The sequence below is a fragment of the Pristiophorus japonicus genome, chromosome 8 (assembly GCF_044704955.1).
Source record: "Pristiophorus japonicus isolate sPriJap1 chromosome 8, sPriJap1.hap1, whole genome shotgun sequence".
Classification (NCBI taxonomy): Eukaryota; Metazoa; Chordata; class Chondrichthyes; family Pristiophoridae; genus Pristiophorus; species Pristiophorus japonicus.
Window position 1 is genome coordinate 215,517,908 of NC_091984.1, and position 20,904 is coordinate 215,538,811.

Genomic DNA, 20,904 nt, shown 5'->3' on the forward strand with positions numbered 1-20,904 from the left:
GGCACAAATGCCCCTTTAAGATCATCTGACGAACTCTCTGGCAGAGGAACGTGCTTCACTGTAGCGCTCCTCTGCTACTGTTCATGAAACTCTTACTGTGCTCATTATCTACGTGAGCAGGGTATGCCTCATCACCAAAAGGCCAACTCCCGACATGAGTTTATGCCCTGAAGAGCTCAGGGGGAGCCAAATTCTGACAGATGAAGGCAACTTCCAACCAATTTGATATCGACGTGAAGGGTTGTTTACATGTTGTCACGCACAATCTAGGCATTCAGAGAGTGGAAACGGTTTCTGCAGAGGAGTTTGAGGGGGTAAACTGTAGGGGCTTTCAAAGCAATAATGGGTGCTGTCTATTGCATTCTGGACCTTGCGAAAACTAGTAACCCCATAAAAGTGGATGGCCCGAGATCACTACTGCTTTTCTAAACCGGGTGAATTCCTCCACTCTCCTGAAAAGTCCAGCCACCTGATGAATAGACATGCGAACAGCTCTCTGGCTGATCGAACACAGATTCCTCGCAGCTGCCTGAAATGAACCAGTTCCATAAAGTTGAAGGGTCGTCGACCCGAAACGTTAACTCTATTTTTCTCTCCACAGATGCTGCCTGGCCCGCTGAGATTTCCAGCATTCTCTGTTTTTATTTCAGATTCCAGCATCCGCAGTATTTTGCTTTTGTATCTGTGTCCATAAAGTTGAATGCAGTCATCAGCTCAGAGAGAGAGCCCTGCGGTTGGATTACTGTGGCTGCAGGAGCTTATGCATTCGTTGGTACATTTTCACCATTGCCATTTTGGTAAGTACATTCTTCTGATCCACAGCGGCTCCCCAAGGTCTTCACGGGACCTCTGTTAGTTATATATTCTTTGAGAGGGGGCAATGTCATCTGAGGTTTATCCTGCTTAAATGCTGCCGCATGCTCCTTTTCTCCGTCTTCTCTCTCACCTCTTCCTCCATATTGGCCAACAAACATGCGCCCACAGGGAATGCCATACCTGCCCTTGAGAGGCTCACATTGTATGCATGTGTGGGAGATGGAGGAGGGGTGGGGGGAATCAAAATTTCTCAGTAGGCTCCCGCTCCCACAGGCAAGTTCAAGACTGTCTAGGCTCAGGGCCAAAAAATAAATTGCTCCAAAAGGTTGTTCCCAACTGCAGTAATTCTAACGTTCTGCAGTCATCAGGCTCAAAAACCCCTTACTTCAGCTAGTCGCAGCTGATCCTGAAAACAGCTGTGCCTTATACTTCTCATTCTAACCAATCCCTTGTGCATTGCCAGCGTAAATATAGGACATCAGGGGCTGCAGCAGCCGTGGCCCTCATTTTAATATACATTAATTAAGTGCATGAGGGCTCAAGAGGTGGAAGTTTGTGCACTTAATTTTTCATGCAGAACACTGGCATAAGCGGTTTCCGCCCCAGTCCAGTTTTCCGATTTAAATGCCAAAAACAATGTGAAATTCTGGGGCCAGTTGGTGCTAAACTAGGGGCAGTTTCATGCTCTGGGTCCATATTACGAGGTACTGGGTTGAGTCAACTCAAGTTCATTTCACATTGTCAGCTGTGGCTCAGTTGGTAGCACACTCACCTCTGAGCCAAAAGGTTATGGGTTCAAATTCCACTCCAGGGGCTTGAGCACAAAAAAAAAAATCTAGGCTGACACTCCAGTACAATACGGAGGGAGTGCTGCACTGTCGGAGGTGCCGTCTTTCAGATGAGACATTAAGCCATCTGCTCTCTCAAGTGGATGTAAAAGATCCCATGGCACTACTTCAAAGAAGGCAGGGGAGTTAGCCCCGGAGTCCTGGCCAATATTTATCCCTCAATCAACATCACTAAAACAGATTATCTGGCCATTATCACATTGCTGTTTGTGGGAGTTTGCTGTGCTCAAATTGGCTGCCACGTTTCCTACATTACAACAGTGACTACACTCCAAAAGTACTTCATTGACTGTAAAGCGCTTTGAGATAGCCAGTGGTTGTGAAAGGCTCTATATAAATGCAAATCTTTCTTTGTTTCATGTTGAACCATTGCAACCAGCACTTAGAGGAGACTTACACCTCATCAATCTGAGTTGGATTTTAATAGGGATCGCAGAGAGGAGAGTAACCTTGGTAATATGGATTGGATAGAACGGACACTCTGCCTGCTTTAAGAAAGATATTTCCATGAAAAGATTTGAACCAGGCGTTGATGTGAAGCCTATTGCTGTGATAAACCTCCAGTCTCAATTGTGCAGTGGCTGCCTGCCTCACCAAAGTAAAGAGGGAAAATTAGAGGTAAGATCAATCCCACCCTCGGGCTGCTGTCTGGCTGTTCACAGGCCAACACTGGCAGAGGCTCTGATGAATAGCACAGGAAAAAAAAAATATATATATAATGTAACACATTAACATTAAGAAAGAATGGTTTCTATCAAATTCTGTCAAACTATAACTGGGTGGAGTCAGTAGTGGTTCAGTTTGTAGCACTCTCTCGCCTCGGAGTCAGAGGCTGTGGGGTCAAGTCGCTCTCTAGAGACTTGAGCACAAAAATCTAGGCTGACACTCCAGTGCTGTGCGGCGGGAGTGCTGCACTGTCAGAGGTGGTGTATTTTGGATGAGACGTTAAAGCTCTCTAAAGTGGATGTAAAAGGCGCTCTATAAATGCTAGTCTTTTTCATTTAGAAACAGAACCACTCGGCAGAGGGCATGTTTCAGTGCAAAGGGAATTTTAATGAATTGCTTTGAATTTGGTTGAGTTTTGCAAACACAAAATGAATCAGTTTATAAGAGGCTATAATTACTGCAAATTTCCCTTCAATTAATCAATTAAATGTTGAAACTCTGTACAGTTGTTTTACACAAGTCAGTTTATTGTCTGATGCAAAAACAGTTTCTAGTGTGAAGTCTGAGAGCAGAACTGATTCCCACATCTTACGAAGAATGTTGCCTAACTTATTTTCTCATTAGAACAGGAATGAAGTGCTCAGACCTCTGCAGTCTCCAGTGGGTAGGAGCAGCAACCACATTTATACTGAATCAGCGTCTGCACTGCTACACTGTGATGCACATCATTCTGTGCTGCCCCCACCCTCCCCTCTGCATTCCAGTGCAACAGATACGGCACAGTGTACAGATTATGCTGGTCAAAACACAGCAATTCACCCATGTGACTAGTCCTAAGGCAGTATATACAGTAGGCACTGGGTGGGTAGTTGCGGGGGAGGGGGGGTGTGTGGCGCGGGGTATAATTCCTCTGAGTCACTGCATAACTGGTGCTTATTTATTTATATATAAAATCATCAGAACATTTCAGGACTAAGCCTGTCCCCATTGTCAGACATTTATCTGTATTCTCACCATGGGGTAGAATTTCCACTGGGGTTCTCCAACCTGCCACCCTAATGTTGGCACTGGCGGAACGCCTATGGAAATTCTACCCCCGTATGTCTTAATCACTTCTCTCTCTCTTGAAATCCATCTAATTGTCTCTTAAGCACGTTTGTACTGTCATCTTCAGTGTTTTTTCTGGTAGCTTATTTCACTTTGGATGACAAACATTCTGCCTGACTTCCCTTTAACTAAGCCAGTTGAATAGCCATCACAAAATAGACGCCAACTGATTCTGAGAAAACTGGAGCGCAAGATTGAATTTGTTATTCAACACTGCTGTGTTATAAGTATTAGTTGCCAGTGTTGGTGAGTAAATTAACATTTAACACTTTTACAAAGAGTTAAATTTCACTTCAAAACAGGTGGCAGAAGGCATTAAAAATGTCATTGATTTTTATAAAAGAGAATCAATAGAGACATATTTCCTGCTGATCCTTGCCTTATGGACTATTTTGAAGTTTTCTTTTATTTCCCACAATTGTGCCAGACTTCAGATACTAAGCCACCAATTTTCCAACACAGACCCCACTCTGATTAAGTAAGATAATGTAGCACCTAACACCATCTCACACATCCGCATCTGGGGCTTATTTCTTGCTGGCAATCATGACGTAGTGCATTGTATAATAATGCATTTTGAAAGTCACCTTCCTCGCCAAGTCAAAGATTGTTTTGCAAATAAATGTTTAAAAAAAAAGAGATCTTGATGGCAACACTCTTGCTTCAAAAGTCTTTTAATAAAGAGTTAACTTTTTCTTGAAATGAGTCTAAATGGGATCACTCTTAAAAATTAAGTCAGTATCTGTTACAGAATGTCCGCTGAGCTAGCCACCGCATAGGAAATGGACCACAGAATTAGCTGATCTCATTTCCTGCATTTGGCTGTGAAGTGTGGCATTGTCTATTAAAATGTTGTAGTCTAACATTGAATGGAAAATCCTGATGTATCCTATTGCCTTTCGAGCTTAAATTGCATCACCTTTGGCCCATTTGTTGTTAGACCCTATCTGCACTTTTTTCCCCTTCCTCATTCAAACAAAGTAAGCTCTCAATGTAAGCCTTAATTGTACTGAGGTTAATTGGATGCTAAAAGGTGAATTGAAAGTTAAGTGCTTAAAAATCTCTGTAAAGCTTATCTGTGTCATAAATATTAAGAAGCAAATTACTACTGATTTAAAGCAAGGATGTCTCCATGAAAATGATTTATTATTGTTAAGTATGGAAGAACTCCACAAGACTGAGTACTGTGAGCTAAAACTGATGTGACCTTAGTCTCTTTAATAAAACTCCAGAGTGCCTAAGCAGCCTGGCAGACAACCTTTTATACTCCCTTGCACGAGGTGTGCAGGTAACCCTTGAACCTCCAACAGTTGCGCCCTCTGGTGGCAAGTCTTACACAGTTACAATGTTTACATACATAACCATTATTGTTTAGAGAGGGAAAAGAGCCAGGAGAATCATTTTTGTTACAATATGAGGCGGCGGCAGTTGGAGCAGCGCGAGTCCGGGGTTGGTGAGGCCTATAAAAGGCGTGCTTGTGCAGCTACAGGGAGAAGGCAAAAAAGAAGTAAAAAGAAACAGAAAGGTTACGTCACAGCCAAACGGGTAAGTGATTGGCTGGTGATTGGTGAGTAGTTTTTCTTTCTTCTCTTTAACAGTGAGTAAACTTTAACATTATTGTTGCCGATCTAAAGGTTAAGTCATGGCAGAAGAGCTCGGTCGTGTGCTATGCTCCTCCTGTACCATGTGGGAACTCAGGGACGACTCCGGTGTCCCTGATGAATTCATGTGCGAGAAGTGTATCCACCTCCAGCTCCTGACGGTCCGCGTTGCGGAGTTGGAGCTGAGGGTGGATTCACTCTGGAGCATCCACGATGCTGAGAATGACGTGAGTATCACGTGTAGCGAGTTGGTCATACCACAGGAGAAGGGTCCACAGCCAGATAGGGAATGGAAGACCAGCAGGAAGAGCAGTGCAAAGAAGGTAGTGCAAGGGTCCCCTGTGGTCATCCCCCTGCAAAACAGATACACTGCTTTGAGTACTGTTGAGCGAAATGACTCGACAGGGGAGGGCAGCAGCAGCCAAGTTCATGGCACCGTGGCTGGCTCTGTTGCATAGGAGGGCAGGAAAAAGAGTGGGAGAGCGATAGTGATAGGGGATTCAATTGTTAGGGGAATATATAGGCGTTTCTGCGGCCGCAACCGAGACTCCAGGATAGTATGTTGCCTCCCTGGTGCAAAGGTCAAGGATGTCTCGGAGCAGATGCAGGACATTCTAAAAAGGGAGGGAGAACAACCAGGTGTAGTGGTGCACATTGGTACCAACGACATAGGTAAAAAAAGGGATGAGGTTCTACGAAACGAATTTCAAGAGCTAGGAGCTAAATTAAAAGGTAGGACCTCAAAAGTAGTAATCTCGGGATTGCTACCAGTACCACGTGCTAGTCAGAGTAGGAATCGCAGGATAGCTCAGATGAATACGTGGCTTGAGCAGTGGTGCAGCAGGGAGGGATTCAAATTCCTGGGGCATTGGAACCGGTTCTGGGGGAGGTGGGACCAGCACAAACCGGACGGTCTGCACCTGGGCAGGACTGGAACCAATGTCCTAGGGGGAGTGTTTGCTAGTGCTGTTGGGGAGGATTTAAACTAATATGGCAGGGGAATGGGAACCAATGGAGGGAGACAGAGGGAAACAAAAAGGAGACAAAAGCAAAAAACAGAAAGGAGATGAGAAAAAGTGGAGGGCAGAGAAACGCAAGACAAAGAACAAAAAGGACCACTGTACAACAAAATTCTAAAAGGACAGAGGGTGTTAAAAAAACAAGCCTGAAGGCTTTGTGTCTTAATGCAAGGAGTATCCGTAATAAGGTGGATGAATTAACTGTGCAAATAGATGTTAACAAATATGATGTGATTGGGATTACGGAGACGTGGCTCTAGGATGATCAGGGCTGGGAACTCAACATCCAGGCGTATTCAACATTCAGGAAGGATAGAATAAAAGGAAAAGGAGGTGGAGTAGCATTGCTGGTTAAAGAGGAGATTAATACAATAGTTAGTAATGACATTAGCTTGAATGATGTGGAATCTATATGGGTAGAGCTGCAGAACACAAAAGGGCTAAAAACGTTAGTGGGAGTTGTGTACAGACCTCCAAACAGTAGTAGTGATGTTGGGGAGGGCAACAAACAAGAAATTATGGGTGCATGCAATAAGGGTGCAGCAGTTATAATGGGTGACTTTAATATGCACATAGATTGGGCTAACCAAACTGGAAGCAATACGGTGGTGGAGGATTTCCTGGAGTGCATAAGGGATGGTTTTCTCGACCAATATGTCGAGGAACCAACTAGGGGAGAGGCCATCTTAGACTGGGTGTTGTGTAATGAGAGAGGATTAATTAGCAATCTTGTTGTGCGAGGCCCCTTGGGGGAAGAGTGACCATAATATGGTGGAATTCTGCATTAGGATGGAGAATGAAACAGTTAATTCAGAGACCATGGTCCAGAACTTAAAGAAGGGTAACTTTGAAGGTATGAGGCGTGAATTGGCTAGGATTGATTGGTGAATGATACTTGAGGGGTTGACTGTGGATGGACAATGGCAGACATTTAGAGACCGCATGGATGAACTACAACAATTATACATTCCTGTGTGGCATAAAAATAAAAAAGCGAAGGTGGGTCAACCGTGGGTATCAAGGGAAATCAGGGATAGTATTAAAGCCAAGGAAGTGGCATACAAATTGGCCAGAAATAGCAGCGAATCGGGATACTGGGAGAAATTTAGAACTCAGCAGAGGAGGACAAAGGAATACGAGAAAAAGCTTGCAGGGAACATTAAGACGGATTGCAAAAGTTTCTATAGATATGTAAAGAGAAAAAGGTTAGTAAAGACAAACGTAGGTCCCCTGCAGTCAGAATCAGGGGAAGTCATAACGGGGAACAAAGAACTGGCGGACCAATTGGACAAGTACTTTGGTTCGGTATTCACTAAGGAGGACACTAACAACATTCCGAATATAAGAAGGGTCAGAAGGTCTAGTAAGGAGGAGGAACTGAGGGAAATCCTTATTAGTCGGGAAATTGTGTTGGGGAAATTGATGGGATTGAAGGCCGATAAATCCCCAGAGTCTGATAGACTGCATCCCAGAATACTTAAGGAGGTGGCCTTGGAAATAGCGGATGCATTGACAGTCATTTTCCAACATTCCATTGACTCTGGATCAGTTCCTATCGAGTGGAGGGTAGCCAATGTAACCCCACTTTTTAAAAAAGGAGGGAGAGAGAAAACGGAATTATAGACCGGTCAGCCTGACATCAGTACTGGGTAAGATGATGGAATCAATTATTAAGGATGTCATAGCAGCGCATTTGGAAAGAGGTGACATGATAGGTCCAAGTCAGCATGGATTTGTGAAAGGGAAATCATGCTTGACGAATCTTCTGGAATTTTTTGAGGATGTTTCCAGTAGAGTGGACAAGGGAGAACCATTTGATGTGGTATATTTGGACTTTCAGAAGGCTTTCGACAAGGTTCCACACAAGAGATTAATGTGCAAAGTTAAAGCACATGGGATTGGGGGTAGTGTGCTGACATGGATTGAGAAATGGTTGTCAGACAGGAAGCAAAGAGTAGGAGTAAATGGGTACTTTTCAGAATGGCAGACGGTGAGTAGTGGGGTACCGCAAGGTTCTGTGCTGGGGCCCCAGCTGTTTACACTGTATATTAATGATTTAGACGAGGGGATTAAATGTAGTATCCCCAAATTTGCGGATGATACTAAGTTAGATGGCAGTGTGAGCTGCGAGGAGGATGCTATGAGGCTGCAGAGCGACTTGGATAGGTGAGGTGAGTGGGCAAATGCATGGCAGATGAAGTATAATGTGGATAAATGTGAGGTTGTCCACTTTGGTGATAAAAACAGAGAGACAGACTATTATCTGAATGGTGACAGATTAGGAAAAGGGGAGGTGCAACGAGACCTGGGTGTCATGGTACATCAGTCATTGAAGGTTGGCATGCAGGTACAGCAGGCGGTTAAGAAAGCAAATGGCATGTTGGTCTTCATAGCAAGAGGATTTGAGTACAGTGGCAGAGAGATGTTGCTACAGTTGTACAGGGCCTTGGTGAGGCCACACCTGGTGTATTGTGTACAGTTTTGGTCTCCTAACCTGAGGAAGGACATTCTTGTTATTGAGGGAGTGCAGCGAAGGTTCACCAGACTGATTCCCGGGTTGGCGGGACTGACCTATCAAGAAAGACTAAATCAACTGGGCTTGTATTCACTGGAGTTCAGAAGAATGAGAGGGGACCTTATAGAAACGTTTAAAATTCTGATGGATTTAGACAGGTTAGATGCAGGAAGAATGTTCACAATGTTCGGCAAGTCCAGAACCAGGGGTCACAGTCTAAGGATAAGGGGTAAGCCATTTAGGACCGAGATGAGGAGAAACTTCTTCACCCAGAGAGTGGTGAACCTGTGGAATTCTCGACCACAGAAAGTTGTTGAGGCCAATTCACTAAATATATTCAAAAAGGAGTTAGATGTAGTCCTTACAACTAGGGGGATCAAGGGGTATGGCGAGAAAGCAGGAATGGGGTACTAAAGTTGCATGTTCAGCCATGAACTCATTGAATGGTGGTGCAGGCTAGAAGGGCCGAATGGCCTACACCTGCACCTATTTTCTATGTTTCTATATCATAATTGAAGCTGCAGGGAAATGTTTTGACACACTATGTCATCCGATTACATGTTTTTAATGGAAAGGAAGACTCTTGCATTTATATAGCGCCTTTCATGGCCTCAGGACATCCCAAAGAGTTTTACCACCAATTAAGTACTTTTTGAAGTGTCGTCGCTCTTGCCATGTCGGGAAGCGCGAAAGCCAATGTGAGCACAGCAAGCTCCCACAAACAGCAATGGGCAGTTCATTTGTTTTGGTGATGTTGCTTGAGAGATATGTATTGGCCAGATTACATATTCAGAGAACTCCCCTGCTCGTCTTCCAATAGTGTCATTGGATCTTTTTAAATAGTCAGCAGGGACACATTTAAATTTAAAATAACTATTCTCGTACAAACATACAAAGAACACGCCAAGCCCTGTTTCAAATAATGTCCCAGTGCCAAAATCAGTATTGCAATACACATGCAGCACAGTCAATGTTACATTACAAGAGAGACATCAGTAGATTCAATCACTACTCCAGACGCAAGAATCAGGGTTACATTTCACTCATGAGACATCAGCATATTCCTGTACCTGCTCCTGGTGCGAGTAACCAGCTGTAGAGGTAACCAGCTGCTTGTGAATAGTACAACACCAGACTACGTTGATTGTTGATTGCCTCCAGAATCTGGTCAATAGTGACTGGAGTCAACGGGTCAGATTCTTGCTGTCCAGTCTGCCGTTCGACCAAGAGGTCAGCAAATGCCCGTGTTCGTCCCCTCTCTGCTACTGCCAATGCCTCATCATGACGACCTGAGAACAAGATTATAAGAGAACAAAAAGTGTGAAGAGTGAGATGCTCTTCTCGCAACTGGTTTATTAAAAATATATATAACTTAGAACTACATCAGACTTTATTTTCATGTGACATGAGGCCATTATCCCCGTATTCTCCAGTAAGAATTCTTGTTAAACAAGACCTTCACCATTCTTGAGTCACTCAATTCCATATACATTAATATCTACATAAATGCTTTCTATAAAATCAATATAAATTGTAAGAACAAAGTACATTTGCCATTAAATTTACTATTAATTTAATATTTTAGTTGGGTATTCCCAGATTTCATATTGCTGTGTTTACATTTTAAATTATAGTCACCTTCTGTGTTACTTTTGTGATCTATAAAAGTGCAGCTGGATAAACTAAAAACTGTAAATCCATTTACATTTTGGAAAAACAGATACATGAAATTTTGCAAACAGCTTTTTATTTGCTAAGTTCAATATGCTCTCTGTGGCCATCACGGTGATAATAATCATGCCAGTGAATTGAAACCATTCCATTTCAGATTCAAGCACCAAGTCCCAGGTCAGGGATAGCATTTTAGATACATATTCAAGCTCTTTGTACTTAATTTAAATCCCAGAAGAGAATCCTGTACTGCACCAATATGACATTTTCCATTTATTCACAGCAGCTATATTGAAGCGAGATTGCCAATTAAAGAAAAATGAACTTGCATTTAGATAGAGCCTATCACATACCTCAGGGCCTCCAAAAGTGCTTTACTGCCAATGAATTGCTTTTTGAAGTATAGTCATTGTCACTTGTAGGCAACGATGACAGCCAATTTGCGCACAGCAAGGTTCCACAAACAACATTGCAATGAATGATCAGATAATCAGCTTTAGTGGTGTTCGTTCCCTGAAATCTCTGAATAAGGATAGCACAGTAGAGCCCTACACCGGATTTATCGACATGGAGTGACACAGAGTGATCATTTGTGGATTTATCCCCCGAATCCACAGCTCCCAAATTCAGCTGTGCTGTCGAGTGCAGATCAATGCTTCTCCATAGAGAGCTCTGTTCTGAATCAACACGGCCAAAGCATCAAAGGCAGAGATCTGGCCAGAGATCAGTTGCCCACCCTTTGACCCGCTGTTGGCCCAGAAGAAAAGGAAGAAGTAAAAACAAGTTGCGGGGATAAAAAAAAACCTTCTGTTTGTGTGACAGGAATTGACTGTACTCAGACTATTGCACTGTTCTGAAACTCTGCTTACCCAGGCTGACCAAAACACGCTGTAAAGCTTGGTAGGATGACGTCTGAAGGTCAAACAGTGAAAGTTTATAATCAGTGCTATGCTGTGCTTCATGGCGGATATTTTCAAACAAAGCAGATGCTCTGTAAAGCTGAAATGGAAAAAAATAATCTTTTATGATTATAAATTTATAAATAATCGACCATATGCAGTGTTGTGTGCGCTAGAACAGCCTTCAGTAAGTAGACAAGCAGGTTTGTTTCACTAAATAATTATAAGCTCAACTTATTCAGCAGTGCACAAAGTGACTCTTGGGATTCCCAAAGTCAAGATATCTGATGCCTGATGTCAGTATCACCATGTCTGTTACTGCATCATAAAATACTCATAAAATAGAGCCAATATTTTCTTACCATTTACATATTTCACTATTTTGACACAAAAGACTTCAACTAAATTCCAAAATATTATCTCATTACTTTTTCCCTCTTTTGGGCCTCCCCTATGCTAACATTAATTCCCCAGTTGTCATTGCACCTAGGTACACTCTGCCAAGTGCTCTTCCAATGCTGCTTTGTAAGAGACTATTTGGAAGTGCAAAAGTGTACCCCAAAGTGAGCCACCACCATCCTTTCCTCTTCTCCCTGTAAAAAAAGTAGCAGGTCTCTGCTCAGCAACCCAGTGAGTGTGGAATAGCATGATTCCATGAACAGTGCACTGCACATTCCCTCCACAGGGTACTGCACATCCTGTGAACTGCCAACGTGTCCAGTCTGGTTGTTTTACACAACCAGAAGCACTGGGGAGCATCATAAATTATTCTTATAAACATTCTTCCCTTCTTGGACTAAGCATTGCATTATGCCAAAGGAACTGTGTAATAGAATCTAAAAAGACTTGGCTAGAATACGAATAAGGTTTGAAAACCAATGTTTGAATTATTCCCAGCAAGTTTCTATTGATTTTCACCGGATTTGTAAATCAGTACAATTTCCTGAGGTATTACGATTGTTGTGAACTTTTTGAGATTTGCATGCCTCTTTCTGCTACACATGCAGAAAGAACCTGGTGTCGTCTGTCGTGCTTTTTCCTGTGTCTCATTTCCAGTGCACCATTATTTAAAAAATATGTATTTGTATAAAATTATAATGTATGCACCTGTGAGTATGCTCACAGGTTTGTAGAGCTGTTGCATTGTGAGTGGCTTAGCCAGTCACGTGATGTTCACAAGACTCAATAAAACCCCAGTCAGTTGGGTCTCGGAGAGGTATGCAGTTGTGAGCCGAGTGGATGAACTGGTAATGTGCAGTGTGATTGTTAAACCTTTGTTAATAAACCAACTAGTTTTTAATAGAAATGTGTTGCTATGAATTCTGAAGCAAATAAATCAGGAAGCAAATTTATTACAAAAATAAAAAGAATACAATTTGTGATGTATTTTTTAAAAGCCCCTTGAGTGGGTTAACAATAAGTTGGCATAAATATTTGCTGAGTTTTTGGAGCATTGATTTTCACCCTTCTGATATAAAACATGAATTTTTGACCTAATTTTACCCAGAATATATATTTTATAAACTAAAAAAAATCATAGGAATGAAAAGTAAACAGGGACTTCTGAAAATACAACACTCAGCCTAATGGACCCCCACCTAAGTGTTACCACCTATGTTTCCTGCAAGGTATTTGCTGCATTTGATTCTCTGACTATCAGCTACCTGGTGTTGTGCCTCTTCAAGGTTTCGACTGACCCACAGCGAAAGTCCCAGTCGATGTCTGATTTTAGCCTCATCTTCTCTGCGGCCGAGCTGCTCTGCCAGCCTCAGTCCTGGGCAACAAAGATAAAACCCACATCAAACACCATACAAATTCAGCGTGACACCAAGAAACTCTGGCGCAGTATGACAGAAGTGTGCAAAACAGGCTTTTCATCGGTTGAGGCTTGGGAGTTGAAGGCAAGTGTCGGACTGCAACTCATTCATTTTTATTTCAGTGTCTGTCCAATGTCTCAAAAGCAATTCCATTTTCACAGAGAAGTCTCCCGAAGAAAGAAGCAGGTCTGTTAAGAGGAAGGCCTGCACCTTTGCGAAACATCATCTGCAGACTGTCTTGGAGGAGCTAGACGCCAGACAGGACCGGTCCTGGGGTCCTGAAAGGCCGAGTAGACCCGAACAGTGAGTTGACAAACCTGAATGATGCATTACTGGTGAGAGTGCGGGAAACTCGGGTGACTGGTGTTTTGTATGGTGGTGCGGAGTTACGTAAATGAAAAGCAGAGGGGGTTGATGAATGCATTATGTTTTAAATATTGCTATTTAAATATAAGCTGTTATTGTAGCATCTCAAACAGTACAAACAATCAAGAAATGTTGCGCATACTGCTGCTTCAGCGTAAAACTGGCGTAAACCAGTTATGCACAAATGTCACTGCAATCAAAATTGGCACTACGGCGTGCTCGTGTAGTAGTTACGCCAAAAAGTTCCAGGAAATTCAGGGCTAGTGTGGAGAGCTCTAAGCTGCACCTAATCTGCGCTCGGGTTGACGAGTCACTACTTGTTGGGACAAGAGGGAGTTTTGTACAGTTTCTTCAATGGCGGCAGCGCTAAAAGCAAAGGGTGTTGTATCAGACATCGTAGTTCATCAGTGTCTGTGGAGAAAGAGAGGTTAGAAAGAAAACATAAGAGAATCAGAGAACGGTTACAGCACAGAGGGAGGCCATTCGGCCCGTCGAGCCAGTGCCGGCTCTCTGCAAGAGCACTTCAGCCAGTCCCACTCCTCCGTTCTTTCCCCGTAGCCCTGCACATTTTTTTCCTTCAGGTAATTATCCAATTCCCTTTTGCAGGCCACGATTGAGTCTGCCTCCATCACCCTTTCAAAGGACCACAGTATATTAACGCGGAGAGGCACGTACCTTCCTGTAAATACATGACAGCCTGCGAGTAGTTCTGTAAGGCATGGTGTGTTCTCCCTAAGCTGCTGTATGCGATTGTTTTAGCCACCAAATCATTCATCTGGGCAGCAATGCTCAAGTGCTGCTCCTGGTACATGACAGCTCGTTCATAATTTCCCAAAGATTCGTAGGTCAATCCCAGGTTCCCGTAGGCCCTGCCCTGACACGTAGGATTGTTGGTTTCCTCCGCAATTTCTAAATCCAACTGGTGGTACTGCAGGGAAGTCTCATACTCTGCCATCTGTTGGTACACCCCGCCCAGCCCACAGGCAGCGTCACTCTCCAGTATCCGATTCTTCATCTCGCGGGCAATGTTCAGTTGGCGCTCAAGGCAGGAAATTGCCTGTTCGTAGTTCCCCAGCTGGCTGTGCAAGCTCCCAAGCTCCCCGTATGCCTGGGCTTTGTTCGATGATTCTCCAAGTTCGTGGGCGACCACCAGCCTCTTCTCAAAGCACACAAGAGCTTGCTGCAAATTGCCCATTGCCCTGTGCAAACAAACAAGTCCACTTTATCTCAAGCATGGAAACGTTAAACACCTTGCAAACAACATCTGGGACTATAACAGAGTTTACACTGGGATTTTCACATTTGTTATAATTTAGTGCATTCTTTCCATTTCTGTTAGTCTCTCGACATCACATGCCTTTACCAGCCAGGAGAATGGGCATTGAGGAATGGGCAAAGAGTGAGTGCAAAGGAGCCACAAAGATACACAGGGTGCATGAGAGATGTACAAACAAACACAGGGCCTGCGTGATAGATGTACCAAACCGCAACAGACCTTTAATATCACAAATACAGAAAATAATGGCAGAAATTTTCTTCTGTTTGCATGAGTAGCAGAAATGTACATGTTGGTAACAAACAGGCTTATGATTTTGCTACACCTAGTGCAGAGGGAATCTGACCCCGATAGGTTCCTTCCACATTCCCAACTCACAAACATGAAGCTGTAAAATAGATCAGACATCAAATTTCCCAGTGATTCACGGAAAAGTTATTTTATGACATATCTGCAGCAGTGACACCAGCAGCAGCATCTTAAAACCCCTGTTGTCATCTTCATTGTAGTCTACCTCCAAACCCTGAATGGGTTCAATAAACAGGCACTCGGTGCCAGAGACACATGGCATTCAAAAATCACTCCAGTTTTGCTCTTATGGTGTAACATCATGTGAAGCATAACATGAAATGAAAGGCTTGCGATTGGGCGATCGTTCTCTACATATTACAGGGCAGAGCCTGGTCTCCAGTCGTCTTGGATCTCCCTTGCCACTGGACCAAGACCTTGCTCCGTCAAGCCCGTGTGAAGGCTGGGGTGCAACGGCTGCCCCACGTTAAAATAATTCATGCATGGGCATCTTCCACTGTTTAAAATGAGTTCATCAGTCACCTGAGTACTCATTTTTAGTGTGAAATCAAGTCATCCTCGACCCCGAGGGACTGCCTAAGATGATGATGATGACAGGGCTACATACAATTGCATCCAATAAATCATAAAATCATTACAGTGCATTATTTCAGGGCCCTGAGGGGTCCTGGTATTCCTTCTCTGTGGTCTATTAAAATGCCCTTGGCACAGACAAACGCCACTGCATTCAAAAAACATGCATTGATCCAAAAAACTGTTTCAGAACAATGAAGCGATTCAGAAAAGAGCAGCATAAGGGTGATTATTCTGTCTATCATTATGTATCATTATATTTGCATTTGAAAGTACAGTCAGCTTTCTATTTGTCTTATATTAACATCCATTGCCTTGTAGAATTTCCCAATAGCTCTTTTATGTTTGACAGAATTGTTAAAGATGAATAGTGATTATTCAGAAAAAAGAACAAACAAGAGTACAATTTAATGAAAAGTAATGGGAGTATTTGTGCACTTAAATCATTCACAGGCAGACAGCTACTTTCTGTTTTCAGAGTCGGACTCCCTCTTTCAATTTTTTCCTATTTCCCATTTGCTGGATCACACCATGCCACGCCATCTTGTTGGGAGAGTTGGCTGGTCAGCTGATCACATAACGACAGAAACCTGTTGGTGACAGTAGTCACTCGGCGTGTGGGCTTTTATAGACTCAATCCACCATTTTCATCATGCTTGCAATGGGACGCTGGCAGACTGATGCCATAAACAGTGTTCCTGCCTGCGAACTGAGTGAGCTTCTATTCAGTGTATCCCTCAGACGCCCAACTCACACTTTACCACGCGGTGTCAACTCTTCAGTGATTTGCTGATATTCTGTGTCGTGGATGTGAATTATTTAACTGTACACCTACAGCAAACAACAGCCAGAAAGAGGCCAGCTCAGGGAGACACACTGCACTGACCACACTTATCATCATCATCATCATAGGCGGTCCCTCAAAATCGAGGAAGACTTGCTTCCACTCGAGAAGTGAGTTCTCAGTGCAAAATTAAGGCACATGGGATTGGGGGTTATGTATTGACATGGATAGAGAACTGGTTGGCAGACAGGAAGCCAAGAGTGGGAATAAATGGGTCCTTTTCAGAATGGCAGGCAATCACTAGTGGGGTACCGCAAGGTTCAGTGCTGGGATCCCAGCTATTTACAATATACATTAATGATTTAGATGAAGGAATTGAATGTAGTATCTCCAAGTTTGCAGATGACACTAAGCTGTCTGGCAGTATGAGCTGTGAGGAGGATGCTAAGAGGCTGCAGGGTGACTTGAACAGGTTAGGTGAAACATAGAAAATAGGTGCAGGAGTTGACCATTCGGCCCTTCGAGCCTGCACCACTATTCAAAAAGATCATGGCTGAACATTCACCTCAGCACCCATTTCCTGCTTTCTCTCCATACTCCTTGATCCCTTTAGCCAAAAGGACCATATCTAACTCCCCCTTGAATATATCCAATGAACTGGCATTAACAACTCTCTGCGGCAGGGAATTTCACAGGTTAACAACTCTCTGAGTGAAGAAGTTTCTCCTCATCTCGGTCCTAAATGGCCTACCCCTTATCCTTCGACTATGTCCCCTGGTTCTGGACTTCCCCAACATTGGGAACATTCTTCCTGCATCTAACCTGTCCAGTCCCGTCAGAATTTTATATGTTTCTATGAGATCCCCTCTCATCCTTCTAAACTCCATTGGATACAGGCCCAGGCGATCCAGTCTCTCCTCATATGTCAGTCCTGCCATCCTGGGAATCAGTCTGGTGAACCTTCGCTGCACTCCCTCAATAGCAAGAACGTCCTACCTCAGATTAGGAGACCAAAACTGAACACAATATTCCAAGTGAGGCCTCACTAAGGCCCTGTACAATTGCAGTAAGACCTCCCTGCTCCTATACTCAAATCCCCTAGCTATGAAGGCCAACATACCCTTTGCCTTCTTCACTGCCTGCTGAACCTGCATGCCAACTTTCAATGACTGATGTACCATGACACCCAGATCTTGCTGCACTTCCCCTTTTCCTAATCTGCCGCCATTCAGATAATTTTCTGCCTTCGTGTTTTTGCCAATAAAGTGGATAACCTCACATTTATCCACATTATACTGCATCTGCCACGCATTTGCCCACTCACCTAACCTGTCCAAGTCACCCTGCAGCCTTTTAGCATCCTCCTCACAGCTCACACTGCCACCCAGCTTAGTGTCATCTGCAAACTTGGAGATATTACACTCAATTTCCTTATCCAAATCATTAATGTATATTGTAAATAGCTGGGGGTCCCAGCACTGAGCCCTGCGGTACCCCACTTGTCACTGCCTGCTATTCTGAAAAGGACCCGTTTATCCGACTCTTTGCTTCCTGTCTGCCAACCAGTTCTCTATCCACGTCAGTACATTACCCCCAATACCATATGCTTTAATTTTGAACATCAATCTCTTGTGTGGGACCTTGTCAAAAGCTTTTTGAAAGTCCAAATACATCACATCCACTGGTTCTCCCTTGTCCACTCTACCAGTTATATCCTCAAAAAATTCTAGAAGATTCGTCAAGCAGGATTTCCCTTTCATAAATCCGTGCTGACTTGGGCCAATCCCGTCACTGCTTTCCAAATGTACTGCTATTTCATCTTTAATAATTGATTCCAACATTTTCCCCATTACTGATGTCAGGCTAACTGGTCTATAATTACCCATTTTCTCTCTCCCTCCTTTCTTAAAAAGTGATGTTACATTCGCTACCCTCCAATCCATAGGAACCGATCCAGAGTCGATAGACTGTTGGAAAATGAGCACTAATGCATCCACTATTTCTAGGGCTACTTCCTTAAGTACTCTGGGATGCAGACTATCAGGCCCCAGGGATTTATCGGCCTTCAATCCCATCAATTTCCCTAACACCATTTCCCGCCAAATGAGGATTTCCTTCAGTACCTCCTTCTCACTAGACTCTCGGTCCCCTAGTATTTCGGAAGGTTTTTTGTGTCTTCCTTCGTGAAGGCAGAACCAAAGTACTTGTTTAACTGGTTCGCCATTTCTTTGTTCCCCATTATAAATTCACCTGAATCGGACTGCAAGGGACCTACGTTTGTTTTCAATAATCTTTTTCTCTTCACATATCTATAGAAGCTTTTGCAGTCAGTTTTTATGTTCCTAGAAAGCTTCCTCTCATACTCTATTTTCCCTCTCCTAATTAAACCCTTCGTCCTCCTCTGCTGTATTACAAAATTCTGCCAGTCCTCAGTTTGCTGCTTTTTCTGGCCAATTTATATGCCTCTTCCTTGGATTTAACAATATCCTTAATTTCCCTTGTTAGCCATGGTTGAGCCACCTTCCCCGTTTTATTTTTGCTCCAGACAGGGATGTACAATTGTTGAAGTTCATCCATGTGATCTTTAAATGTTTGCCATTGCCTATCCACTGTCAACCCTTTACGTATCATTCGCCAGTTTATTCTAGCCAATTCATGTCTCATACCATCGAAGTTACCTCTCCTTAAGTTCAGGACCCTAGTCTCTGAATTAACTGTGTCACTCTCCATCTTAATAAAGAATTCTACCATATTATGGTCACTCTTCTCCAAGGGGCCTTGCACAACAAGATTGCTAATTAGTCCTTTCTCATTACACATCACCCAGTCTAGGATGGCCAGCCCTCTAGTTGGTTCCTCGACATATTGGTCTACAAAACCATCCCTAATACACTCTAGGAAATCCTCCTCCACCGCATTGCTACCAGTTTGGTTAGCCCAATCAATATGTAGATTAAAGTCGCCCATGATAACTGCTCTACCTTTATTGCACAAATCCCTAATTTCTTGTTTGATGCTGTCCCCAACCTCACTACTTCTGTACACAACTCCCACTAGTGTTTTCTGTCCTTTAGTATTCCGTAGCTCCACCGATACAGATTCCACATCATCCAAGCTAATGTCCTTCCTTACTATTGCATTAATTTTCTCTTTAACCAGCAACGCCACCCCACCTCCTTTTCCTTTCTGTCTATCCTTCCTAAATGTTGAATATCCCTGGATGTTGAGTTCCCAGCCTTGGTCACCCTGGAGCCATGTCTCCGTGATGCCAATTACATCATATCCGTTAACTGCTATCTGTGCAGTTAATTCGTCCACCTTATTCCGAATACTCCTCGCATTGAGGCTTCAGGCTTGTCTTTTTAAACACACTTTGCCCCTTTAGAATTTTGCTGTAATTTGGCCCTTTTTGCTTTGGGTTTCTCTGCCCTTCACTTTTACTTTTCTTCTTTCTATCTCTTGCTTCTGTCCCCATTCTACATCCCTCTGTCTCCTTGCATAGATTCCCATCCTGCTGCCATATTAGTTTAACTCCTCCCCAACAGCACTGGCAAACACTCCCCCTAGGACATTGGGCAAATGCATGGCAGATGCAGTATAATATGGATAAATGTGAGGTTATCCACTTAGGTGGCAAAAACAGGACGGCATATTATTATCTGAATGGTGACAGATTAGGAAAAAGGGAGATGCAACGAGACCTGGATGTCATGGTACATCAGTCGCTGAACGTAGGCATGCAGGTACAGCAGGCAGTAAAGAAAGCAAATGGCATGTTGGCCTTCATAGCGAGAGGATTTGAGTATAGGAGCAGTTGTACAGGGCCTTGGTGAGACCACACCTGGAGTATTGTGTGCAGTTTTGGTCTCCTAATCTGAGGAAGGGCATTCTTGCTATTGAGGGAGTGCAGCGAAGGTTCACCAGACTGATTCCCGGGATGGCAGGACTGACATATGAAGAAAGACATGGATCGACTAGGCTTATATTCACGGGAATTTAGAAGAATGAGGGGGGATCTCACAGAAGCATATAAAATTCTGCTGGGATTGGAAAGTTTAGATGCAGGAAGAATGTTCCCGATGTTTGGGAAGTCCAGAACCAGGGGTCACAGTCTAAGGATAAGGGTTAAAGCCATCTAGGACCGAGATGAGGAGAAACTTTTTCACCCAGAGAATTGTGAATCTGTGGAATTCTCTACCGCAGAAAGTTGTTGAGTCCAGTTCGTTGGTTATATTCAAAAGTGAGTTAGATGTGGCCCTTATGGCTAAAGGGATCAGGGGGTATGGAGAGAAGGCAGGAGTGGGGTTCTGAAGTTGCATGATCAGCCATGATCATATTGAATGGTGATGCAGACTCGAAGGGCAGAAAGGCCTGATCCTGCACCTATTTTCTATGTTTCTAATGTGGGAATTACAGTCTCTGTCACAGGTGGGACAGACAGTGGTTGAAGGAAAGGGTGGGTGGGGAGCCTGGTTTGCCACACACCCCTTCTGCTTGTTTTCTGCATGCTCTCGGCCACGAGACTCGAGGTGCTCAGCGCCCTCCCGGATTCTCTTCCTCCACTTTGGGCGGTCTTGGGCCAGGATTTCCCAGGTGCCGGTGGGGATGTTGCATTTTATCAAGGAGGCTTTGAGGAT

General features: G+C 43.6%; 1 protein-coding gene across 1 annotated transcript in view; it reads right to left on the reverse strand.

The window, feature by feature from the left end:
- The window catches only part of ttc28 (tetratricopeptide repeat domain 28), an 842,907-nt gene that overhangs the window by 179,742 nt on the left and 642,261 nt on the right, over positions 1–20,904 (reverse strand). Inside the window, exons 8-11 of the mRNA XM_070886369.1 lie at positions 14,001–14,524; positions 12,807–12,916; positions 11,113–11,242; positions 9,643–9,861 (exon numbers count right to left, since the gene is read on the reverse strand). Of these exons, the coding sequence (XP_070742470.1) occupies positions 9,643–9,861; positions 11,113–11,242; positions 12,807–12,916; positions 14,001–14,524 (983 nt within the window). The remainder of the gene's footprint in view (positions 1–9,642; positions 9,862–11,112; positions 11,243–12,806; positions 12,917–14,000; positions 14,525–20,904) is intronic.